The 27,743-nt window shown below is 47.4% G+C and overlaps 1 protein-coding gene across 1 annotated transcript in view; it reads left to right on the top strand.

The window, feature by feature from the left end:
- Nucleotides 1-19,657, top strand: part of LOC146797228 (peptidoglycan recognition protein 1-like) — a 92,014-nt gene extending 72,357 nt beyond the window's left edge. The window contains exons 4-5 of the mRNA XM_085624181.1: nt 10,389-10,507; nt 17,742-19,657. Of these exons, the coding sequence (XP_085480307.1) occupies nt 10,389-10,507; nt 17,742-17,926 (304 nt within the window). The 3' untranslated portion in view covers nt 17,927-19,657. The remainder of the gene's footprint in view (nt 1-10,388; nt 10,508-17,741) is intronic.
- The last annotated feature ends 8,086 nt before the right edge of the window (nt 19,658-27,743 follow it).

The raw sequence follows: 27,743 nt of genomic DNA on the forward strand, positions 1-27,743 counted from the left end.
GGTTGGCCTCGGCCATCTCTCGGAACTTCCTAGTCTGGTTCCGAAGGGTCAGGACGTATCGGAACACATCTCGGGGGGGGGCCTCGGGGCGCCGCCTCCCACCCTTCCTTGACCAGGCTGAGGGGCCCCCTGACGGGGTGTCCGTAGAGCAACTCAAAAGGGCTGAACCCCAAGGATTTCTGGGGAACTTCTCGGTAGGCGAATAGGAGGCAGGGGAGCAGGACGTCCCGCTTACGCCGGAGGGGCTCTTCCAAGGCCGCGATCATCCCCTTCAGAGTCCGGTTAAACCGCTCTACCAGGCCGTTCCCTTGGGGGTGGTACGGGTTGGTGAATTTATAGGACACCCCGCATTGTTGCCACAAGGACGTCATGTATCTGGAGATGAAGTTGGTACTGCGATCGCTCACGACCTCGCGGGGAAAACCCATGCGGGAGAAGATTCCCATCAACGCCCGGCCCACCACGGGGGCTGTGATGGTGCGCAGGGGGATGGCTTCAGGGTATCGGGTGGCATGGTCCACCAGGACGAGGATAAAGCGGTGTCCTTGGGAGGTTGGGGGGTCCAGAGGCCCCACGATGTCGATCCCGACCCGCTCAAAAGGGGTACTGACGACAGGGAAGGGTTGGAGGGGAGCCTTGCGCTTTCCTCCGCTCTTCCCACTGGCCTGGCACGTGGGACAGGACTTGCAGTGGGCTTCTACATCGGCTTTCATTCTGGGCCAGTATAAGTGAGTCACGAGGCGACTGTAGGTTTTGTCCTGGCCCAAGTGGCCTGCGAGGGGAACGTCGTGGGCCAAACCCAGGAGGAGGTTTCGGAAGCGTAGGGGTACTACCAGCACCCGGCCGGATCCCAGCTCCACCGACTTCTGCTCGCTGTACAAAAGGTCATCCTCCCAGTATACCCGGTGCGTCCCAGTCTGGTCGCCCGCAGCCTGGGCCTCTGCCTGTTGCCGGGGCCCGACCAGGGAAGGACAGGTAGCCTGCTCACGGCAGAACTCCTCTTGGGAGGGGCCCCCCTCGTGGCGCCACTGGGCCAGCTCGGGCAGATCGCTCAACTCGGTGACCTGGGCGGAGTCGGAAGGTGGGGGTTTGTCACTGGCGATCGACCCTTCTTGTGGGGGGATGTGGGGACCCTCGGCGGGGACCATCCTATCTTCCGTGGTCGGGGCGTTGTCGACTTCCCCCAGGGGGGTCAGTCGGGCCGCCATGGATCGGGTGGTGGCGCACACCCACTCCGGGAGGCCCATCATCCCTAGGTGGGTCTTGCGCTCGACTTGTTTCCAGGGGGAACTTTCCAGGTCGTTCCCCAGGAGACAATCGACCGGCTGGGAGGTCCAAACTGCGACTTTCAGTTTACCGACCACCCCTCCCCACACAAAAGGCACCAGGGCTACTTTACACAGACTTTCCGTGTTGTCTGCTGAAATGACCGGGCAAAAGACGTTGGGGAGGACCTGGTCTTCGTGGACTAAATGACTGAGGACACCGGTGATGCTGGCCCCGGTGTCACGGAGGGCTTCTACTTGGTGGCCATTGATCGTTACGAGTTGCCCATATTTCTTCGTGTTGGAGGGCAGGAGGCTGCCAGGGACCATTTCTCTATCTCCTAAGGATACTAGGGCCATGGCTGCGGGTTCCCACTCTACGGTCTCCTCAACCTCCTCCCCCAGTGCTACATTGGCTATCTGTCTAGCGGGGGGTGCTGCCTGGGTGGTGTGTGGGGCCATGGGGCATTCAGGGTCGTTGGCGTAATGCCCGGGCTTCTGACAACGGAAACAAGTGATGGTCACCCGGTGCCCCCGTCTCAGGGAGGGGACGGATACAGCTGGTGGGGGTGCCGGGAAAAGCGGAGGTTGGGTCTTCGGGGGACTAGACTGGAACTCTCTCTGCCCTCCCTGGTTTCCCCCCCCTCTCTGGCGGGGGGGTCCCTGACTGGCTCGGGGGTACTCTCCTACAGGGCCCCGGGAGACCCGGGTGTTGGTCCAGCCATCCGCCTCGACAGCCAGCTTTCTCGGATCCGTGAGCTTGCTGTCGAGCAGATGCTGGCGCAGTTCCACAAAGCAGTTCGCAGCCAGGTGTTCCCACAACATAAGGTCTGTTAGTTCTTCCAGCGTGGTTACCTTGCTGCCCTTGATCCACCCATCGAACGCGCGGCTGAAAAAGTTCACATATTCCACCCAGGTGGTGCCCGGGATCTTCCTGCAGTCCCGGAACCGCTGGCGGTACATCTCCGGGGTGAGGCCATACCTTGTGAGGAGGGCCTCCTTCATGTGGTCATAGGAGGTCTGCATGCAGGTTGGTAGGTCGAGCAGGGTGTCTCTCCCTTCGCTCAGGAATCGTCCCCACAACCCGGCCCCCCAATCCTTCTGCGGGACCCGGTGAGAGGTCATGGCGACCTCGTAGGCCCGGAACCACTGTTGAACGTCATCGTTTTTGTAATATTCTTTGACCACATCCTTGGGGATGTGGACCTTCTGCTCCGCCGGGGATGCCGCCTCTCGGTTCCCCGGGGGCCGCGCTTCGTCGCTTTTTGCTTTTAGCTCCATTTCCTTCAAGCTGCGTTCATGTTCCAGTTGAAGTCTCCTTCCTTCGTGCTCCCGTTGGAGTTTCTTTTCTTCTAGTTCTCCTTGCACCCGCATCTGTTCCACTGCTAGCTTTTTCTCGGCTAATTTCAACTCGCCCTCAATTTCGAGTTTGGCTAATTCGAGTTCGTGATGGCGACTTCTTTCTCTGTCTGCGAGTTCCTCCGGGGATAGGCTCCCGTCTGGTACGAAGCTTCGCGCCTGGTTGCTGCTGCGTTCTCCTTGGGAGGGTCCAGCTTCGTCGTGGGGCTCCACCGCTCCTTCTGGGCGGGGGGCTCCAGAATCCACCCAAGTTTTCAGTGCCTTTTGCATATCTACTTTGGTGTTGAGACCAGTGGTAGCGATTCTGAGTTCCTTACAGAATTGCTTCAATTCTCGGTGTGTGTACTCTTCCAGTTGTCCCGGCTGGAACACGGTACTGGTGTCGTTTTCTGTGAGAACCACGGCGTTTCCTTCTGCCATCTTTGTCGGTAGTGCGTCAGCCGTTCACGGTACGATCTCTAGATTTTGGGCCCGAATCCCGTCGCTTGCCACCAATGTTAGAAGGCGACCTCAGAGGAGCCCGGAGGGGGCCATGACTATTCTGAGACCAACCCTCGAGGTATCGTAGCCGGGCACTGGCAGGAGACTCCTCAGGGGAGGAACCTCGTATCTAGGATCGTACACTCGGCACCACACGACAAAGAGACACCACACCGAGAGCTCTTAGGAATAAATCTTTATCAGATCGAAGCTGTAGGATCTTTATGATCCGCAAGGCAAATATATTCAAGTGGAGCGCGGGCTCACTGAGTCTTTGAGGGGGGGTAGGAGGTAGCGGGACAGTCTTTGGGGGATAGGGATCAAATGCAGGAGCGTACCCGGCGCGCAGCTCACAATCCTCGAGCTGGGGGATACACTTGTCGTCGTGGGGTCCGGCGGGACCAAGAGAGTCTGTGGGAGCCGCGAGTCACTCAGCAGGGCTCAAGTACAAGTTCGGAGGTCTTACGATCTTCAGGGAGCCGCGAGTCACTCAGCAGGGCTCAAGCACGAGTTCGGAGGTCTTACGATCTTCAGGGAGCCGCGAGTCACTCAGCAGGGCTCAAGTACAAGTTCGGAGGTCTTACGATCTTCAGGGAGCCGCGAGTCACTCAGCAGGGCTCAGGTGTTTCCAAAGGCGAATCTGCCGGACAGCCCCAGAGCACCCCTTGTTATAGGGCGACTCCTCTTTGATGTCCGGAGTCTGTGCAGGCAGGGGTCTTGTCACCTGGGGGTCGCTTGTCGGGGTTTTCCTGCCATTGTCTTTTGATCCTTTCAGGACCGGGTTGGGAGGAGTCCCAGACACCCAGCAGGCATGGAGCCAGCCCTCGGGGAGGCCGGCGGGCCGATCGAAACCCACCTTCCCAGGGAAGCTCAGAGGTGTGATAGAAACTGCTCCTCCCTCTCTCATCCCAAGGGGAGCGCGATGTCCTCCAGCCGGAGTGGCGCCTCTAGGCCAGGGTCGTGCTGGGGCCGGGCGGCCATCTTGGTGCATGAAGTGGGCACGCGGGCCCGGTGTGGCCGAAAGGAGGAAGGCCACGGACGGGAAAGTCTGGGTCGGGTGTGTGTGTTCTGGTGGGAAGGATCGGCTAGGTCGTGGGTTCGGGGGCTGTGTGAGGTGCAGGGGTCAGGTATGGCTATGTCACGAGGGCCGGGTCTAACAAGAGCAGTTTGCCAGGCATTCATGTTTGACCTATTCCAGCTGAAATGTTGGTGCTCGGAAATCATCACATGATGTGGCATTCGTTGCCCTGCGGTGCAGCCAAGGCACAGCGCATGGATCTCTGCTGCATTTCCGCTGGATCTCTGTTGGATCTCCACTGGATCTCTGCTGGATCTCTGCTGGATCTCCACTGGATCTCCATGGGATCTGTGCTGGATCCCACTGGATCTCTGCTGGATCACTACTGGATCTCTGATGGACCACCAATTGATCGCTGATGGATCTCTACAGGGTCACCTGCTGGATCCCTGCTGGATCTCCCCAGGATCTCTGCTGGATCTACACTGGGTCTCTGCTGGATCTCCACTGGATCCCTGCTGGATCTCTTCTGGTTCCTGCTGAATCTCAAGATAAGAATTCAGGACTATCTAAGTACTATTAGAATGGGGAAATTAACCACTAAATTTGTGCAGCATTGTCAATCAATCAATCAGTGACACTTATAAAGCGCGCTACATACCCGTAGGGTCTCAAGGCGCTGGGGGGGGGGGGGGTGCCGCTACTGCTCGAATAGCCAGGTCTTCAGCTTCTTCCTGAAGGAGAGGTGGTCTTGGGTCAGGCGCAGGTCGGTCGGGAGGGAGTTCCAGGTCTTGGCGGCCAGGTACTGTGTTACTGAGAAACACGATTCTAGATCGTTAACTTGGACTGTTCTAGAAAAAGTCAAGGGTGATGCCTCAAATATGGATACATTGCTAATTAATAAGGAAGCTCGCTGGATTTTTTCGGAAAGGGCAGACAAAATTGGATTGAACGATGGGATAGAATGGAACAGAATCTCCCTGTGAGGGTTAGGCTGGTGATTGTTTCTGTGTGTCAGCATGCCCTCCTTTTGTGCTGTAAAAATAAGTCTGGTTGTGTCCAGCGTATTCTGTCGCAAGACTGTGACTACAGTCCCATTCCTTGGGGTTTTTGCTCACTCAATCTCTTTATCAATTGAAAACTTAGGGGTTTTATGAGAAAAAAACTGTACTAATAAAAAGAGGTCTGAAGGAAGTGTGTCCATATTCTTAACGTGGGATTTGGGCTGTCCTTGCTTTCAAACCTCTCTATGTATTGATATCTGGGGAGTATATGATGAGAGAAAACTTTGTTGGTAACAAGCATGTTTAAAATAGGAAATATCGAAAAATCATGCACATTGGTATTCGGGTACACTTTGAGAAACCCCCGAATGACTGGGTTGTTAGTTGTTGAGAATTGGAAAGTTACCATCACTTTGCGCCTTAGAAATATGGCATCTTTTGTTGCCCTTTGATTGTGTCTATTTCATAGACATGAACGTGCGCGTATAATGTTTGAGATTGGGGCTTCTACTGTTATGACCTAAATAAAGCTGGGTATATATCAGTATAGATAGTGACAGTGCCCGGCCGAGTTGGATGTACGAGATATATGCTGGTGCATACTTGGTCATTCAAATGAAGAAATTGAATATTTGCGCATTTCAAGATGGCGCCCCTTTCGACGTGACTTATCACGTGATCTTACTGAAATCAACGGAAGTCACGTGTTAAGTGACGGGTTTATCAGTGGGCCGCGCTGAAGCTCCCATTGCGGCTGAGACGAAGCTCGGGATGCTATTTTATTGCGGTGAGATGTATGAGTGAGGGAACGATACGGGCATGAGTACATTCACTTTTTTTGAGCTAAAGGGATGTATGCTTATGTGGGAGTTATGGGCCTCGGTCCTATGTAAAACTCCGCTACATGTTACTATGTGAAAAGGTGCTTTTTGCATGAAGCCAGATAGCGAAACTAGCCTGTTCACAGTTTTAGATGAAGAGAAGGGATACAATTGAGAACAGTATAAATATCCTTTAATCTATATAATTGATGAATATAGGTGATATGCTAGATGTTCTCTGGATCAGATTTGGTGACGGATTGGTTTCTGATCTAAGGTGTGTATGAAATCTCTTTACAGAATGCCCAAAGTATAAGAGGGCTTGCGAAACACAGGATCACTGCAACATTTACAGTACCTGTTTGATACGCTGTCGAGCTGGTATGAGAAACCTTGGCTGACAACGGGTAATGATAATCCTTGTGTTTTTACACGTATGATTGGATGAATATGGATCATGTGGGATTGTGTCCTGGCGCTCAGTGTGTAACGGCAAGAACCCTTTTCCTTTCTTCTTTGTTTTGCCGTCACAAATAGTTCAATACAAATGTGCTGATAAGGTGACTGAAGTCCTGTTGCCCTGAAGAAATTGCCGTAAGAGTAAGGCAATGAAACATGTCGGCTCATTGGCTTCTTGTCTGTTAAAATACAGCACTTTTTATCTTTGAATTGACCCATGAGCAAAAGAATAAAATTATGGTGGCCATGGTTCTCTATCAATTTTAATTCAGGACTATGGTGTGTGATATTCACATATTTTCACCTTTTTGTTTTTGGTTTCTGCTGCTCCAGTGATCCAGTTTTCTTTGAGCGAGGTGGCAACCTATGATGAGAAACGTGGCAGCGCTGGTGATGATCCAACCAGTGTCAGCCCGCTGAGGTGGTGCGCACGTGAGGTGCCACCTTGTTCTGCACATATTTTTCTTCACTGATTTTCAGGGTGTGGGTGTTATATCCCTGTGATTGAACTGTTTTTTTCACATATTGACATATATATTTTTTGAACATTGTGACTGCTATATTGGTTTAGGGTTTTTGCAATTTTATAAATTAGTACAGACTCTGGTAAATCGGAAATCTACCCCACAAATTCAGATAATTGGGGGCAGATGTGAAGAGGCTAACTTGATACCTCTCGATTCCTGTTGTTACACAATGCTTAAAAGTTTCTGTACCTAATAGATTGGGTCTTTTTTGTTGAAAAATCCTGCTGGATCTCAACTGGATCTCTGCTGGATCCCCTGCACATGCTGTTTACGGGTCACGTGGGGAACCTCAGCCGGATCACCCCGGGTCTTAGAGGTGAACCTGCCAGACCCTTCTCTGTTACTAATGGCATCTGCTGGTCATTAACCATGCTATTCTCCCTGTATAAAGACAGGGTAGTAAAGGCTCTTGGAAACCATGCAAACGACGCTCCAAATTTGGGAGGATCCAAGATAAAACACGCATGTTCACTGATAATGCCCTGTTGGTTTGCAGGACACCAGGAGGTTTACAAAGGTTACTGGATACATCCAGCAAGTTCTGTTCCACCAAAGCCCGGACCTGGGACATCTTGTTCAAACAAATTACATGAGAAGCAGGCCTTGAGGGGGCTCTAGGGTGGTGGAAAGAGAGATTGTTAGGGGCCCTTAAAAGACAACATTTTTTAAACTAATCAACATGTTTAAGGCCTTCAAACGAGGGATGTGTGTGTGTGTGTGCATGCGTGCGTGTGTGTGTGTGTGCGTGCATGCGTGTGTGTGTGTGTGTGTGTGTGTGTGTTTGGGTGTGCGCATGTGTGTGTGTGTGTATGGGTGTATGGGTGTGCGCATGTGTGTCTGTGTGTGTGTGTAAAACTCCCAGGTGCCTGATGGACTAGAGGGAGCTTCGGCTAGTCAAGGGCGCAGTATGAACCCTACTGGCAGCTTCTGCCTGATAAACTAGAGGGAGCTTCGGATACTCAAGAGCGCAGTATGAACCCTACTGGCAGCTTCTGCCTGATAGACTAGAGGGAGCTTCGGCTAGTCAAGGGTGCAGTACGAACCCTACTGACAGATTCTGCCTGATAGACTAGAAGGAGCTTCGGCTAGTCAAGGGCGCAGTACGAACCCTACTGACAGCTTCTGCCTGATAGACTAGAGGGAGCTTCGGATACTCAAGAGCGCAGTATGAACCCTACTGGCAGCTTCTGCCTGATAGACTAGAAGGAGCTTCGGCTAGTCAAGGGCGCAGTACGAACCCTACTGACAGCTTCTGCCTGATGGGCTAGATGGAGCTTCGGATAGTCAATAGCTCAGTACAAACCTTACTGACAGCTTCTGCCTGATGGACTAGATGGAGCTTCAGATAGTCAATAGCTCAGTACAAACCTTACTGACAGCTTCTGCCTGATGGGCTAGAGGGAGTTTTGGCTATTCAAGAGCGCAGTACGAACCTACTGACAGATTCTTCCTGATCGACTAGTGGGAGCTTCGGCTAGTCAAGAGCACAGTATGAAACCTACTGACAGCTTCTGCCTGATGGACTAGAGGGAGTTTCGGCTATTCAAGAGCGTAGTACGAACCTTACTGATGGTTTCTGTATGATGGACTAGATGGATTTGACGTTATATCTTGTGTGTGTGATACATGTGATCTAGACTTCTGGTTCATAGCACCCCCCAAGAGCAGCATCTGGCTGTTAAGACCCACTGGGGCATATCAGCAACAGACGGCGATAAATATCGCAAAGTGCGCTTAGCGCTTTTATATTTATCGCCGTCTATCCTTGGAATTTATCGCCTGGTTAGCGCATTATTAACAACGCGTTATTCCAGGGCAATAATTTTCCAGCGAAATCCAGGGAAATGGGCCAACATCGCTGGAAAACCAGCGATGTTGCACTCAAAACAGCGATAGCCTTGGTGATACGACCCTGTGGTCGCATCACCATAATCCACCCCCAACGTTATCGATACATAAGTCTGGATTTTACCAGACGTTCAAATCCAGCGATAATGGCCAGCTGCCATGATTTCGTACATCGCTACGCCGGCCGGGCCATTGTTGTAAATATCGCGAAGCTGCCTTCGCGATATTTATCCATGGAGCTTTTCTGAGCCACGCCTACTTTGCATCTCATTAGCGATGCAAAGTTAGGCGTGCTGGGAACGGACGCTAAGTTCCTTGCTGATGAAGCGATAAAGTTATCGATGCTTTTCGCCCGAAAACGGACGCTAAAGCGGCGATAAGTTTATCGCCAGCCCTTGTTAATATGCCCCACTGTGCCCTGGGAGGCGGAGTTACAAGGAAATACTTCATTGAGCTGCAGGCTGCAGTAATATTTGGAGTCTGTGGTTCCAGGGAGACCTGCAATAATTGTCGAAGGGATTGCCCAACATCTATTGCATTCCATAGCCCTTGGTGAACTGATGTGAAACCAACTAGGCTTTAACGCAGCCGCTGCCGCCTCTCCACACAACTAACCTCATCTGGAGATGCAAGATAGACTCTCATTTCTTTCCCTACTAAGTGGCCCGTGCACTGCGGCTTCTGTAAAGCAGCTCATGCGCAGCGGCACATGCACTGCAGCTTATGCAAAGTGGCTCATGTCCTCATGTGCAGTGCCTCGTGCACAGTGGCTTATGCGCAGCAGCTCATACACTGCGGCTCATGCTCAGCAGCGCATGCACTGCAGCTCGTGCGCAGGGTATCCTGCATAGCGGCTCATGCACAGCGGCTCGTGCACTGAGGCTTATGCACTGCGGCAAGGGCTCGTGCACAGTGGCTCATGCGGAGCGTGTCATGCACTGTGGCTCATGCACAGTGGCACATGCACAGCGGCTAATGCACTGCAGCTCATGCGCAGCAGCTCATGCACTGTTGCTCATGCTCAGCGCCTCATGCACTGTGACTCGTGCACAGTGGCTCATGCACAGTAGGTCATGCACAGTGGCTCATGCACAGCAGCTCATGCACTGCGGCTTGTGCACAGCAGCTCATGCACTGCGGCTCGTGCACAGTGGCTCATGCGGTGCGGGTCATGCACAGCAGCTCATGCACAGCAGCTCGTGTGTGAGGCAAATCTTACACAGTGGCTCATGCGGAGCGGGTCATGCACAGTGGCTTGTGCACCACTCCCACATTCTTGGTGGGAATTCCTCTCCCACCAACCATCTCTGAGATCTTAGACCCCCGGCGCCTTTTCCAACAGGAAGCCGCACCATCTCGGACTTCTAGTGAAGCTGTGACAAGGGAGTGCCTCATAGCAACAGTGTGATGCCTGCTGGTAGCAGTGCCTTCCCCTCTGCTGTGGCTACCAATCTTCCATCCTTCATAGAAGGCGCTGCTTAAACTATTTATTTTATATAACTGTGCTGTGCCCACCCTTCCTCACACTGTACTGCATAAGTATCAAGCCAGGAGTCATTTTATTTTGTCTGTCCTCACGGTTTTTAATGTTTCCTCTCAATTTTCAGTTTCCTGGTTGGCGAGGATGGCAACGTGTACGAAGGCCGCGGCTGGAACAAAGTTGGGGCTCATGCCCCCTCCATGAACCGAAGGTCCATCGGCATCAGCGTCATGGGGAACTTTATGAGTAAGTGGCGGCTTTGCACTCACTAGTCAAGGGGTTCAGCTAAGATGGGGGGGATTACAGCAAACTACCCGCAGAAGCAGACAGCGTCTGTACGAGGTGTGTATCGACCCAGCACACCCTGAAATACACCAGGGTGCTGAACCCACCAGGCAGAACAGGTACTGTAATGTAAAGGGCATTTATAAAGCGCTCTGTTACTCCGGGGAGTGTCCTGGCGCTATCCATCCCAGGTGTGAAGATAACTGAGGGACCTCGTTGTTAGTTATTACTTTTGGGTTGTACCTACACTGTAGAAGGTCTGACTCTTGCACCAGAGGCAGCCGAAGGAGCCATGGGCCACATGTAGCAAGGGTTTTTGCATTCGCAACCAGGCTGATTCTCAGTTAATTACTGCCTGGCTTCTGTCTCCTGGTTCAGGGCGAAGCGGGACAGGCAGCCTGGGACAGACATACCAGACATACCAGACTTAAATACATCGATTTGTTTAGAGTTACCATCGTATCTTCAAACGAATTGATCTATTTCATATTTGTACAGGAATGTGACGGAATATCAGGGGGACGCAGCCCCAGAGCCCCACTGAAGAATCCGCCCCAGCTCTTATAAGCCTAACTGCTCGTCCGCACTACCACAAAAGAGAGCGTAGTATGACCTGGTTATGCCTTTCTTTTACCACTTGGGGATCCGCTGCAGTCTCGACACAGTGCACTTCGTTTTAGTGCACTATATAGGAGACAGCTTTCTACAGTCGTATACTTACAAGACACTACAAAGCCCTACACCATGCAGGAATTCAAACTCAAGTGCAGAGTCTAGAGAAACAAGGACATAAATATTGTCTCAACAATATCAAACATAACAATATTGTCATTCTATACTTATAATGTAAATGATAAAAATATTGAAAATAAAATATCGTTCTACACTAATTTTGATGACAAAAATATCATTTTTTAACATATATATATACTTAAAATTAATGAACACTAAAACAAAATATATTTATATAATAATCATATATATCTAAATGTGTATCTCCATTTAAACATATAATAATTGTAATTTAAAAACGTTATTTAAAAAGTCATTTTTATTTATATTAATAATTTGCTAATTTCTTGTAAATTTTAAAAATATAACAAAATAATATAAGCAAATATATGTTTATGTATGTATATATATATATACACATATATATATACACACACACACACGCACACACACTATAAATTAAAAACAATAACAAATAAACTGGAAATATGTTAAAAACAAATACATTTAATTACACCTACAAAAGTAAACCTTATAAAAAAATTACAGTTTAATAAAAAATAAGTTAAATATTACAAACATTACTAATTAAAATTGATATTTTAAATATACACAAACATCATAATAATATGAATTTAAACAATATAAACAAAACTATAAAATTGTTGGAATAATACATATATTATTCCCACTCCAATCTCTACAACAGTAGGGAAAACATTTGACTGAGGAAGGGTAAATTTACTATTCCCACTTTATTCTCTGCAACAGTACGGAAAGTGTTGGACTCAGTTGAGGTAAAAATTACTACTCCCATTCCAGTCAGTAAATCAGTAGCGAAAGCATTGGAGGGGTAAAATTTACTATTCCCACTCCAGTCTATGCAACAGTAGGGAAAGTGTTGGATAGCGGAGAGGTAATATTTACTATTCCCACTCCAATGAGTGCAACAGTAGAGAAAGTGTTAGATATCGGAGAGGTAATATTTACTATTCCCACTCCAATGAGTGTAACAGTAGAGAAAGTGTTAGATATCGGAGAGGTAATATTTACTATTCCCACTCCAATGAGTGCAACAGCAGAGAAAGTGTTGGATATCAGAGAGGTAATATTTACTATTCCCACTCCAATGAGTGCAACAGCAGAGAAAGTGTTGGATAGCGGAGAGGTAATATTTACTATTCCTACTCCAGTCTGTGCAACAATAGAGAGGTAGTGGTTAACTTCAATCAAATAAAATATTTCAACAACTACATTAAATAACAAGAAATAGATATATTAAATACATATATATATATATATATAAAACATGTTAATGACATGTTTATTACAATGTTTATTAAATATTTTATGTTACATAATTAAAATTCCACACTATATTCTCATAATAATAACAATAAACAAATATAATTTTACTTAGAATTAAAAACAATAACACAATTAACACATAACACAAAAATAACACACTTAAAAAAAAAACTATTTTTCCATTTACTATAACTTAAATACCTTCTTACACCCTACAGCTCTGCAAAATAAACAACACACACGTAAAAAATATATCTTCAAAATTATCATAATGACTAATTTATGTGAATTATCAATTAAACAATTAATAATAATTAACCAATAAAATAATTATAATTAAATAACTTCCCACCCTTTGTCCCTACAAACACTACACATACATAATTCAAAATTATAGTATTTACATAATTTACTAATGTAATTATCAGTTAAGCAATGAACTAATAATACATTAATTATATTTAATTAACTTTCCACCCTTTACCCTTACAAACTCAACAACCCGCACCTGATATATAACTTAAAACATATCTTAACTATACAATTTACATATTTAATTATAAATTAAATATTTATCAATTCGATTACCTTATTTGGATAAAAACATATCCATAAAAGAGCAGTTTGCACATAGTACATAAAATAGATACATTTTCACTGATCATAAAACCATTATATAAAACCAATGCAATAAAGATGTTATTTATACATTGCACATCGTGTTGAGCGTGCGCGAACAGCAGTTTTCAAGAAAGCACCCACGTAAAATACTAATTCATCATCTTCCAAGTGCAAGATAACCCTATATCCAACCCCAAAATCAACAAATGGGTGTTTTTTTAAAAAAGGTATTAAAAACAACTTCGTGTACTGTAGATAAAACTTGCAGAAGGATAAAATATTTAGTGTGGTTTGCCCAGTCGGGCCGTCATACGGGCTTGGCAAAGAATCAAGATTAGCATGAAAACCACGGGGGAAACATAATACAAATTTCACTGTGTCAGCCTCAAACGGAAAAGTAGACCACGCTCCCAACGTCCCAAAGGTTTGGTGAGATAGCTGACCAACTGATAATGAGTATTCTTGAAGGACATCAAAGTGGCTTCAGTTGGCTTCCTGGATTCCCTATCAAATCTCTCCTTTCTGTAATGCGCACATAGTGCAGATCGGAGATCTTTTTTGCTTAGAGTGTCTATCAAAGATTTGTTCATAATCAATCCCGCTTAAGCTAGATCTCACCGCAGGTAGCCATGGGATGTCCATTGCCTTTTCCCACTTAAGGCAATTCTTATAATTTCTCTTGTGAGGGACGCCGCTGGAGTTTTCCAAACGTCTAGCCAAAATAGAGCAGGGCTGGCCTTTATATAATTTTCAATATAGTGTAAATTTAAATCACTGTGACAAACATATTGGGACGTAGAGATAAAAGCTCCCACGAGTTTCCAACCAAACCTATTCTCCTCGAACTGGATGTTACAGGTGTTTGAAAAGCTACATACCTCGCGTCATAGGTTGCCGTGGGCATACACTGAGACTTAAAAAAATTTAAAATGAGTAAGATAACCCCTGACCTCATGGGTTGGGGGAGACTAAGAACCGAATTGTTTGCTTTGGAAAACGTATACCTCCAGTATACTGTGTGATCAGACCATGAACCGTTAGCAGCAAAGACCAGCCCCAAGTAGGGACAAGTGCTAGTGCATTGTAAACTTTGGTTACCCACACATCTAAAGGGCACTTCCTTGGCCTGCAAGCCATTATAAAAGATTTTTTTAAATTAGTGCATAGGTCTAAAGAAGCCATAACATCAACAAAGCACCATACCAAAAGGCGCAGTGCGTTAGGTGTACAACCCATGAATACTGCATTGTCAGCATAAAGCAGGGCTGGGAATGTATAATCGTTGACTCTAGGGGCGTCTTTAGTATGAACTGTTAGGTAGGTTGCTAATATATAAAATAAAGAGTAGCGGGGCCAAAACGCATCCCTGCCTGACCCCTCTGCAGACTATGATGTCATTAGAGACCTCCCCGCCTGTATCGATCCTGACCCGAGCTTTCAGATGCCTATACAGAGATGCTAAAAAATGTACTAAAACCTCATCCAACCCATATTCCAATAAAATGGACCAGTCGGGATCGATTAACGTAATCAAAGGCTGAAGTCAAGTCCATAAAGGCCAAGTATATTGGTGACCGCTGTTCAATTGTGCATTTCCCGATAATTAGGTTAAGGTTTAGGCATTGTTCCATAGTTCCTACCTTACTCAGGGTCAGCTATAGCGCTGGTGGCGCCCTGTGTGACAGTGTCTGTTGGCACCCCCACAAAAGACCACCTCTGCCACAGAATACCTCACTAGCACCCTTTAACAGTGCCTCTCAAGTCTTCGTAACCACTGTCTCTCAGATTCATTTCGTTTCATAGCACCACTCATACCAGTGTAAGGTGTCAGAGAACTTTATACCACACACACATTACACAGAGGCAATCATATGTGTGTAAACCAGTGTATAGAAAATGTTACATCAGACAGTACTACAAGGTATAGTGTAGGAGTGACATGTCATCGATACTGGTAGGCAATATAGTTTAAGTTCTTATTCAGGAAAAGCACAAATTCAGAATTTAAAACGTAACATCATTGTTAGGGGTTCTCTTTCATAATAAGAATTATTTTCTCCCCAAATGAACCCTTTTCACAAGATTAGGATGATGAAAGACTGGGCAAAAGAACCTATAGCTGTAACATATACCCTGCAGTTTGCATGCAGCTCTAGGGTGACAGTTAATAGAATTTTGACTTATAAACGACAAGTAACAAAAGGAACTCTCTTACAGAAGCAGGAACCCACTGACCTATTTACATTATATGCACTTCCTTGTCTCCATGGCACACGTGCTTAGCAGCAGGCAATTCAACCCTCTGCGCTACCTTAGGATGAGTCAAAACTTCCACTAGACAAACCTCTGGTCTCTCTCTATGACGACCATTAATCACCGGACTTCTCTTGATATTTTAATTGATGTCTGAAAGTTGCTGGAGGCCAGGAACGAGGCAGCCAGTGCTTTTAAAACGATAAAACCCATTTTCAAAAATGCCGCCCCCACCCCAAGTCAACGCCCGGTGCGGTCGCACCGATCGCACGGCCCTAACCTTACTCCTAAAACCAACTTGACAGGGTTGTAAAATAGAGTTCTCTTCAGTTCAGATTTAAATCGTATTATATAGAACCCTTCCTAGATTTTTCAATGTGGTGTCGATCAGGAAGATGGGTCTGGAACAAACAGGCTGAGAACGGCCGCCCTTTTTAAGAATACGGACTCTGATACTGGTTGGCCAGGTGCTTGGTAACGGGGCATTGGTGAGGTTATTAAAAACATTTAACAAAGCGGGCCCAAAAGTCTGGTTTTTACTTAATGAGGCCAATCGGTAACCCATCAGGGCCCGGAGCTTTATTGCCCGGGCCCCGATGTATAGCTTCCTCCACTTCGGACAGCAATAATGCTATACCCGTAGGGGCCGGAAACTCAGACAAAGCTTTATCATGTGTGGGGCTGTATATATTGTAGAAAAGCGAGCTTCCCACGCCTCACTAGTTTTATTGCACCTGATCGGTGTTAGTGTTTGTGCCATTAAATAATTATTAATGATTAACATTAATTATTGTAATTAATTTCTCTCACACCCTTACCTCTACAAGACAACTCACTCCCAAAAAAATATATATTTTTTAATTAATTACACAATTTACATAATTATCAATTAAATATTAATATTTAAAATGAATTATTAATTATAAATAAAGTACTTCCTACCCTATACCCCCTACAAACCCCGCAACCCTCACCTAAAACTTAACGTAATAAAATAAATTCACAATTAACATAATTAATAATTAAATAATTAATATTAATTACGTTTTAAATTATTATGATTAATTCATGTCACACCATGTACTCCTATAAACCCCACAACCCGTTACAGCACTAAAAATAACAATAAACGAATAAATTAATTTTAAAAACAACTGACAATTTACAAACTATATTTAAAAATTAACAATAATTATACAAATAACTTATAGCATAAACAATTAAACTATATACTAAAATTCATAACAATAATTAAAAACTGACATTATTAACAGCAATATTTTTGTAGACAATATTAACAAGATAGATATTTTTAACATTGATTTTAACAATTTAGGGCCTAATTATGAGACACCATTGCGGACTGGACGCGACCGGCCATAGGTCGGCGGTTACGACCGCCGGATTTGGATGCGACCGCCTTCTGGGCGGTCAGAAACATCCATTCCCCAATGGCAGCATGTGTGGCGGGTGGAAAAGGCCAGCAGCACAATCTAGCATTGGGAAATGGATGTTTAGGGGTCACCATAGTGGCCCTCCAGACTCCATAGCAGAGGGCCAGGGGGGAAGAAGGGCCCTGCTCGGGGCCCCCAAAGACACTTTCCAGCTGTCTCTCCATGTTGGAAAGTCCGACATGAAAAGGCTGCAGAAAAGTGGCATCATAATCCCGACGGCGGAGCCAAGCCTGGCTTTGTCCTCATTAGGGGATTATGGTGGCTTCTGACGCTCCAGTGGGCTCCTTGAGCCCATCGGAAGCGCATCAGAATCCCCCCACAGATTTTACTCCAACCGCTGTCATCCTAATACGGTGATCGGACTGAAATCTACAATGTCGGGCGGGAAGCCTTCGACAACTTGTCGGAGGCTTTCTGCCCGACATCATAACCAGGCCCTTTGATATTTTTAACATTGATATTACTTACCTTAAAATCGATATTCTTGTCAGCGATATATTTGCACAGTATATTTTTGCATCACGATATTTCAAACTTGATATTTTTGCCTCTCGATATGTTGTTTTTCAATATTTTATCTGAATACCAGGGCTTTCAGACCAGTAGTGATGTTTGTGCTTTTAACGTGGCACTTGGTACGACAGATTTGAGCCAGTTCTTAGTCATTATTATTACCTTTAGTAGGACTTATTTCACTGGTGTCAGAATCATGAAAGGTTGAGCTGGACGTGTAGGGTTTAACCCCTTGACCTCTGGCTGCATTCAGGTGGCTGCAGTGGGCTCTTAACTGACTGAAATGTCTTACCTGGTTATTTGTTTTATTTCAGACAGAAACCCGAGCCAGGCCGCCCTGAATGCTGTGCAGGAACTCATCAAGTGTGGGGTCTCCAAGGGCTTCATCCGCAAAAACTACATCCTGAAGGGCCATCGTAATGTCTTTGCCACCGCGTGCCCTGGGAACAGCTTGTACAGCCTCATCCAGAAGTGGCCGCAGTTCAATGCCAAGGCCTGAGCTCACCTGAGGATGCGGCACGAGGACAGAGCACAAGGACACGACACGAGAAGACATACATGGGCAGAGGGCACGGCACGAGAAGACATACATGGGCAGAGGGCACGGCACGAGAAGACATAAAAGGGCAGAGGGCACGACACGAGAAGACATACATGGGGAGAGGACACGACACAAGAACATATACATAAAGGGGTCGATTCACAGGACTAACTTAAGACAAAATCCTAAACTTACTACTTTTGGTATTCACAGAAGTTAGGATTTTGTCTTAAATTTGTTTTAGGACAAACTTAAGACAGACTTAAGACAGACTTAAGACAAACTTAAGACAAAATCCTACCTTAAGTCTGTCTTAAGTCTGTCTTAAGTCTGTCTTAAGTTTGCCTTAAGTCTGTCTTAAGTCTGTCTTAAGTCTGTCTTAAGTCTGTCTTAAGTCTGTCTTAAGACAAACGTAAGACAAAATCCTAACTTCTGTGAATACCAAAAGTAGTAAGTTTAGGATTTTGTCTTAAGTTAGTTCTGTGAATCGGGCCCGGAGAGAGTATGAGGATAGGGCATGACAGCACATAAAAGGACACCGCTCAAGAACACATACATGGGCAGAGGACGAGGACATGACACAAAAACATATACAGCGGCAGAGGACAAGGACATGACACCAAAAAGACATGACACAAAAACACATACAGAGGCAGAGGCTGTGGACATGACACAAAAACACATACATGGACAGAGAATACGACACAAGAACACATACATGGGCAGAGCACGAGGACACGACATGAGAAGACTTACAGGGGCAGAGGACAAGGACACGACACAAGAACACATACATGGATAGAGGACACAACACAAGAACACATACATGGAGAAAGTATGAGGGTAGTGCATGAGAACACACACAAGGACACCGTTTGAGAACACATACTTGGGCAGAGCACGAGGACATGATAGAAGAACAGATACATGTAGAGACTTTGTGGTTAGCACATGAGAACACAAATGAGGAGAAAACACAAGGGCACTGATCGAGAACACATACATAAACAGAGGACACGCACATCACGTACAAACACATACATGAACAGAGAATACATACAACCTCCTGTATGACATGTAACTGTGATCTCAGCACTCAGTTCCCTCTTTCTCTCTCTCTCTCTCTCTCCCTCCCTCCCTTCCTCTCTCCCTGTGTGGTTTGTGTCACTCTGAGCTCTGCAGTCATCTCTCTCTCTGTCTGTCTGTCTCTCTCTTTCTCTCTCTCCCTCCCTCCCTCCCTCCCTCCCTCCCTTCCTCTCTCCCTGTGTGGTTTGTGTCACTCTGAGCTCTGCAGTCATCTCTCTCTCTCTCTCTCTCTCTCTCTCTCTCCCTCCCTCCCTTCCTCTCTGCCTGTGTGGTTTGTGTCCTTCTGACCCCTGCACTCATCTCTCCCCCCCACTCTCTCTCTCTGCTTCCCTTCCTTGTCTCTCCATGGCAGGTTTTCTGGGAGTCGTTCACAGTTCTCCCTCTGTCCCCTGTGCCAAAGTCATGAAGGATTTGGAAGCAGAAACGCAATGAGCCCGTTTGGTTTTGTGCCACGTCCAGTGACGCAGGGTCTCAGCTGTGAAACCTCTGTCACAAAACCGTTTAGTAAGAACTGTTCAAGACTCTGATAACTTCGGCCTTAAACCACTGCCTCCAGTCGTGTTACTAAATATATAATCTGGGCAATAAATGTGTCTGAGCGTTTCTTGATTGCTTTTTTTAATGTTTTAAAAACACTTCGGGGGCACCAGAAACTGTGGAATCCATTACTAGCACCACCAGAGAAACATGAAAGACCGCGGAAAGCTCCGCCCCGTCACCTCTTATTTCAAGTTACCTCGTGGCCCTTCCTTGTGCTGTGTATGTTTATGTACATCAACATTCCTATTATTAATAAGGCACACGGGCAGTGGTGCTACAGTGCAGGGTCTGGAGCCACCGCATCTGGCATATAATTGTGACCGTGAACCTTGAAATTACAACTGAGTGTGCTTGGAAGTGGGGCCCGGAAGTACTGGCGCTTGATTCACACATCTGCAGTCACAGATTACACCTGGGTTTGATTTACGACTTTTGGGAATTCACAGACATTCCCCACAGCAGCTGTGACGGGCTGCGGCGGGGCAGGTTCCATGTGCTGTGGGGCCGGTCACGTGACTTTCCCTGCTCCCACTATGTAGTTATCTATAGCGGAGCACTCCGGGGAAGAGGAACCGGAGGCCTGTGCACGTGCAGACTTTACAGAATGCGGGCTGACCGACAGAGTCCCCGCAGGGGACCCTCATAAGAGGGCGGCCCCTTTAGTGCCACAAGATGGCACACTGGGCAGCCTAGTCTTTTGGCCAGAGAGCCCTGCTGGGGTCCCACACGTCACTTCCGGACGTTGGGGGGTTCAGGGAGAGGTATATAGTCCTCCCCCGCCCCCCTGGTGGCCTCTTTGGCAGGTTCCAGGTGAGCTGTGGGGCCGGTCACGTGACTTTCCCTGCTCCCACTATGTAGTTATCTATAGTGGAGTAAGCACTCCAGAGAAGGGGAACAGGAGGCCTGTGCACGTGCAGGCTTTACAGAATGCGTTCTCCGTTCAGAATGCTCGTCCCTACATATGGGGCCTCATTAGGATGTCAGGCGGAAAGCAGGTCGGTGGTTTTCTGCCCGACATCCTCGGTTTGACTTCCGACCTCTGTATTGCGATTACGGCGGTCGGAAGTCAAACCAGTGGGTCATTCGGGCTGGCTCCTATCGTCCAGACGGAAACCACTACGGTCAGCATTTCCGCCGTCTGGGACAGGCTTTCTATGTTGGGCTTTCCCACCTGGAACGCCAATCAAAAAGCGACTTAGGGGGTCCCTTGCAGGGCCCCATCCCTTAGCGGCCTCTGGTTGTGGCCTGGTAGGCACCTATGGTGCACCATGTAAATCCCTGCACCGTGTGGCATATATCATGAGGGATTCACAGACACTCCCATTTCTCTATGGGAGCTGGTGCTGAGCTGGATTCCGACCCCGCACAAGCTCTCATGGAGAAATGGAAGTTTGCAGCCGCACCATGTGCGGTCGTATCGTAATAGAGGATGCGGAACCGCTGAACTATGGTGGGTCGGTTCTCACACTGAGACACCCGCCCAACATCGTCATAGGCCCCATAGGGGTGGTTCAGATCCCTTTGTGCTGGAGACAACCTCCAAGACCTTCCAGGTGCAAAGCAACCAGAAGAGAGGCTGTGAGCGCCACAAGTGTCCATGGCGTTGCCGCTCACAGCTGTCACGGAAGCCGTGCTTCGCAGCGCCCACTGCCATAGCTGCCCAGGGTTTAAACGCTATAGGTGACATTTTCAGAACTTCAGTGTAATAATGAGTGACATTTCAACAACTATGAGTGACACTTTTCGCATCAAGCAATGAGGACGAAGTAAACATATAAATATCATTTGAGCAAGAGGAACTCTAAGGACATCTTAAAGCCGGTGCAGAGCATCAGAAATGGAAGGGCGACACTCCGCTGACGCACGGGCCAGAGAGTCGGCCGGCATCAGACAGCGCAGCACTGGGCAAGCCTCAGGAGACAAATGCAGTGTTCAGTGTCCAGTTTCTGTGTAGAGAAATCACACATGTGAAAAGGGTTTTTGACAATTGTGGCAACCTGTCATCCTTGTTTCTGTTTAATATGGCCCACAAATGTGTGCCTTCAGACATCAGTGTGAAGAGGCGCATGAACCCTCTGTGCTACTCTATAATGAGTGAAAACTGCCACTAAATGAAATGCTGATCTCAGCCACAAGAAACATTATCCACTAGAATTATCTTGACATTTTTATTGTTGCCTGAAAACACCTGAACAAGACATAATTCAGCCCCACTGTCAGGTGGTTTTAAACCCATGTTATTGACACAAAGTACAAGTTCCAGAAGTAACACAAGAGGATCTCGGTGAGAAAAGTAACTCGCAGGTGTCATCCAGCCTTATCACAGTTTGCATCATTGTACACCGCACACGTTCCGACTTTCCAGCAGGAATGAACCCTTTGAGCTACTCAATCACAGCAGTGAACTGCTAGTACACGCAAACTCCGACATTAGCACAAGCATTTCCAATCGATGCAGCAGGGTTTTACATTTTTAGGTCTCGGCTAGCGAAGGCTGCGCCTGCGCAGTCTCGCTCGCGAGATTTAATGACTTGGAGAAGAGGGGCTTGAACCCGCCTCTCTTCTCTCCTCTTCTCCATTGGCTGGCCTCTGAAATACTGGTCAGCCATTGGAGAAGAGCATTGTCTCTCCAAACAAGCCCCGTCTTTTTCGGATTCGGGGGCGTGTTTTTTGCGATTCTTTCTCTCCTCTGGGATGTAAACATTCCAGCCAATGGCAAGAGGAGAGAAAGAAAACACGCCCCCAAATCCGAAAACGCCACTGCGTTTCTCCGAGGCATTTCTGCTTGACCTCGGAGAAAGGCGGCGGTGTTAATGGCGTCCTCTCCCCCTGCTCTCGGTTCCCGTGTTCGGCTGCTGCACTGTCTCCCGCTTATGTCCGCGTGCGTCGCATCCACGGGCCGTTTGTTGTTGCCGGGCTGGCGCCGCTGCTTCCATTCTCCTCACGTAGGTTGTGGCGCAGTTGTTGTGTTGTGCATTAACAAGGAAATGTCGCCAGTCTTCTCAGCAAACCAATGTTCTTCACTGTATGGTATTGAGTCTATATTCTACCCTTATTTTTCATTCATGCTTCGCTCGCTCCCTTTTTCGAGAACTTTCTGGCGGCGCATCTCTTCTCTTGTCAACCTGAATATGGCGATTACCATTCCAGCGTTATCTCTAAAGCAGTAACAATTTAACGGGATGACGTATAGCGAATCAGGCTGTTTGTTGTTCTCGTGCGCCTGCGCTGTGCACACGTTACTTTGTTTTACGCGTGCGTAGTCGAAGGATGTGGAGCGGTCTGCTGCCTGCTGGCTTGAGAAAGAGCGATGACGACATCGATGAGGAGGAGCCAGGGGCCACTATACAGAATAAGGTCCCCCAAGCGAGCCTATACCTTCACAATGCACGGAGGCTGAGCATCCGCTAGGAGAGTCAAGGGCTTGCCCCGCTGGAGTGTCTGCAAACCAGTGGCATGTAAGTGACCAGCGGTAACGACAACTTGGCTCCGCCTTCACATGAAGCCACCCCCAGAGAGGAATATGCATAATGCTTGCCCTATGAAAATGCAGCCTCCACCCATTAAACCTGTAGAGTGGTTAGCTCACGGCTATGAATGACTAGCCTGGGTGTACTTACATACATGCTAGTGGCTGCGCACAGTCAGCGGGGTACGTGCAGTGTGGGTGGCTCCTTGCATCCCTTCCCTCTCACTTTAAGTCTTTTGAATGTCTACTGCTTCAGGCGGTCTTGTGCAGGTTCTGCATCCATAGGTCTGATTACCAGTGGCTCATTGGCAAGTTGGGGAACGGTGTCACCACGCTCGTTGTGGGCAGCAGAGGTAACGGCCTCTGGCCATCTTTATCAAAGGAACCGGATTAAGGTGAGTGAAAAGAGGGGGTGATACTGTTTAGAGACTCCAAGGAGTTAGAGTGCAGAGTCAAGCGGAATGGGGTGGGGGCTAAATTATTGTGCATATATGGTTGCACTGTGTTACAGGGGGGTTATAAAAGTGAGAGAATGATATTTGCAGGGTGAGTGGTTCTGCTCACAGTAACAGACACCGGCCCTGGGGCTATGCTTGCAGGGCAACCCGCTCAAATGGCTTTTGTTACCAGAGCTTACCGTTTCATAACTTGAAAAGTACAATTAAACAAAAAAAAAACATTTGGAGCGCTGGCAAGATGTCTGTGCAGCTAAAGGAGTTTAGGACTTGTTCATTCTAGCGCAGGAGTAATGTAATGGCCTGCACATGGGTTCTGCTTTGATTTTTAAGCGTGCCGTGATATTTTGATGGCATGACGTAAATACGCTATAATTGATGATCTGTTGGCAATTAGCGCACAGAGTTTCCTGATTGCACCGATTACATATAAATCCAATTTCTTTACCTGCAACAGACGCGCTGTAAACAAATCACACGTGATATATTACGTTTAGCTGTTTTTTAGGTCTCGGCTAACAGCTCAGATTGGCCTGATGTCTTACATACAATGAACAATTACCGCAAAGCTGTTACACTCACAAGCCGGCTGAGGGAGTGCAGATGGCTGTGTGTGTGTGTGGGTGGCTGTGTGTGTGGGTGGCTCTGTGTGCGTGTGGGAGGCTCTGTGTGTGTGTGGGAGGCTCTGTGTGTGTGGCTCTGTGGGGGTGGCTTTTTTTGTAGAGCCATGCCTGTGCCTTTTACAGACACTCAGCACAGAACAGCTGCCCTCAGATGCACGCCGGCCAGTGACCGGACACAAGCCTCGAGAGGCCACTGCACAGGATGGACAGCAGCACGTGTTATCCAGGAGGTTGGTTCTCTCCCACTGACAAGCAGTTACAAGCATTGGCATAGCCAATAGGTCTCGCCTTTGGGACCTTATAAGTGTTTAGCCATGCAACAGTTGCATAACTAAACACTTATAAGGTCCCAAAAGCGAGACCTATTGGCTATGCCAATGCTTGTTTTAACTGCTGCAATCTATTGAAGCCTCAAGGAGAACATCAAAGCGGCCCTGCGGCCGCGAAAGTGAAAGTAATCACGGTAAAGCGTGAATCGCGCGCCCACGCACATGCACTGTAGCTCTAGGCTGGCCTGGTAGCACTTTTTGGAGTCCTCACAAAATGTCTCGCTAGACCAGCGCATGCGCTGGGTCAGGCGAGACCTAAAAATAAGTATCTTTACCTAAACAAGACCAAACGGCAAAAATCCACAATACCGTATAAAAAATAGGCTCTTCAATGGTAGAAATAGTTCTGTTCAATGCAAGTTGTAAATGCAACACTTTTTCCCACAAAGTACCTTGGATGCGTCACGCAAAACAAACAAAAGGGTCGCAGGGAAGGTGATGCATCAGTTCCTTGCTTCGGGGGAGGCGGTGCACCTGTTCCTTACTGTGGCGCAGGGGAGGCGATGCATCTGTTCCTTACTGGAGAGGAGGGGATGCGTCTGTTTCTTACTGTGTTCCAGTTATGATGCGACAAGATGGCGCTTTGATGCATGGCGACGATCAGGTGCGATGCGACAAAATGGCGGCTTGATGCAATGAACGTTTGCAGCGGCACTGCAGGTGCTGCGACTGTTTTCTCGGCGATGCGTCGCCACCCGGTGTAGATGCAGCACGCTTCTTCTCCATGGCTTGGCGATGCGTCGGGACCAGGTGCGGATGCGGCATGCGTCTTCTCTGTGACTTGGCGATGCGTCGGAATCGGTGCAGATGCGACTGGCTTCTTCCTTGTTGCGTCAATCTTCCAGCTCCTAACAACAGACAGTCTCAAGAGGTCCTAAACAGCAGCAGGCACCTCTTTGCAGGTTGGAATTCCCAGCAAGGAAATTCAGGGGAGCTGGTGATGAAGTCTTTGTGTCCCTGAGACTTCAGATAGGAGGCAAGCTCAGTTTCAAGCTCTTGGAGATTTTTTCTTCAAGCAGGTGACAAAGCAAACAGCAAAATCCTGTCCTCACTGGTGCAGCTTCCTGGCAGGAGGTGGAGACAGCCCTGACTCATCAGACTGCTGGAGCTGAAACCCTGTCCCAGCTCCCATCACTCACAAGCCAAACATGCAATACACAAACCTTGCAGAGGCATACTGGATCGTTAGGAAAGAAAATACCTACTTTCTAAAAGTGGTATTTTCAAACACAGAATGTTAAAATCACCCACACTAAAAGATACACTTTAACATTCTGAGTTCAGGCATACTAAACTTTATTTTCCCATCTTGTTCCCTGGGTCAGTTATGCTTATAAATGTTATAATAAAACTGCCTATACTGGCCTATGGGAACAGATAGCCTCACAATAGTGAAAAACAAAATTGGCAGTATTTCACCATCAGGAAATGCCACACACATCAGGGCATGTCCTACCTTTCACATACAATGCACCCTGACCATGGGAGTACCTTGGGCCTACCTTAGGGGTGACTAACAGGCAGAAATGGGAAGGTTTAGGGACTGACAAGTGTGTGCACTTGCCAAGTCGACATGGCAATCCCAGACTGCACACAGACTCTGCAATGGCAGGCCTGAGCCACATTTTACAGGCCGCTTCTGTGGGTGGCACAATCAGTGCTGCAAGCCCACCAACAGCATTTGATTTACAGGCCCTGGGCACACATGGTGCACTGTACCGGGGTCTGACAAGTAAATCAAATAAACAATCATGGAATCACTAATCCATACAACAATTTACAATAGGAAGCACTTGTATTTTGGCACTGAACAGCAGTGGCAAAGCGTCCAAAGTATCTAGACCAGCAAAAACAGATGAGGCAACAGCAAAAAGTGGAAGGGAGACTCACGACAATGATGTCAAGTCTAACAGCGGCTGACTAAGCACTGGGGTTGGTTGGGGCGAGGGGCTTCGGCGAGGAGAAATCAAGCTCGTTTTTTGCTAAGTTTGAGAGCGGGTGAATAGATAGGAGCAGCTTAATGAGGATAAGAAAGTGGATGAGAAGGTCATGTTTAATGTGTGAGAATTAAAAGCTACCTCTTGCTGTCTCAGAACTGAAAAAAACATTGGCAAAGTCAATAGGTCAGGGAATACAGGTTAACGCCTGCGCGTTTGCACAGTGGAACGCTACTAGACAGGGAGCCAGTAGGAGCAAACAGAGAAGGTGGTGCTGTCAAATCCTAGACCTAAAAATGAAGATGTTTTAAGGGGAATAAAAGAATACGGGGCGACGTTCAGCCTTCAAAGGCATCTGTGTTGCTAAGCTACAAATTACACTCCGTCTATGTGTTGCACTACTTAAAAATCTATATGTGGCACAGTGATTTTCTAGACTATAAAACGCCCTGGTGAGCAGAAGCAGACTCCTGGCGGTCCAGCGGCGCTTGAAAAATAAATGAGAAACGCGGAATAATTGTGCAGTGGTGCAAATATCATATCTCGGAAAATTGGAAATATAACAAACCCAGGTTTAACGCTGTATTATTTTTATCTTTATTAAACATATATTGCATAAAAGTTCCCAAAACCCCGAATGAACTTGTGAAACACACATTGTGCGGGAAACCGTGAGTCCTCGGATAAGCCTCATCCCGCTGTTCAGCTCTGGCTGCTCTTCAACAGAACACAAGAAGGGATTGTGGTGGGAGTTTGTTATTGTTTGTTTATGATTTTTTTTTTTTTTACACTGTATGGAGAATCTTCGGTCTACCCTCTGCGCCAAGGAATCGGGCACTGGGGTCTTGAGAATAACTTCAAATGCCTCCATGTTCTGGAGAGGAACTGTTTAGAAAAACACACAGTTTACATACCTGCCTGCAGCAATGACAGAACGGTTTTCGTAAATAAGTGACCCGCCTTGGTTACGTTTTACAGTACAGCAAGTGCCTATTTTTCCCACACAGGAATAGTTTTGCAAATAGGGTGGGTGACCGGCCCCACTTTGCTAGTGTTTTATACTATGGGGCAGATTTATGAGGTTTTGCCGTCGGGAAGTGCAGCAGGCCTTCCTGCTGCGCTTCCCTACGGCAAAAGAAAAGGGCAGGGATGCGCCGTATCTATAAAATGCGGCGCATTCCTGTCCTTTTCCCCTGTGCCGGCGCACAATGGGCTGCCTGCGCCAACGCAGGCAGCTCTGCACCATGGTGCAAGGGTGCCTGCGTTGCGGAGATGAATATTTTTGTACAGGAAGGGAAACCTTTAATGTAGAGATGCCTCGGAGAAAGGCAGCGGC

The sequence above is a fragment of the Triturus cristatus genome, chromosome 9 (assembly GCF_964204655.1).
Source record: "Triturus cristatus chromosome 9, aTriCri1.1, whole genome shotgun sequence".
Taxonomy (NCBI): Eukaryota; Metazoa; Chordata; class Amphibia; order Caudata; family Salamandridae; genus Triturus; species Triturus cristatus.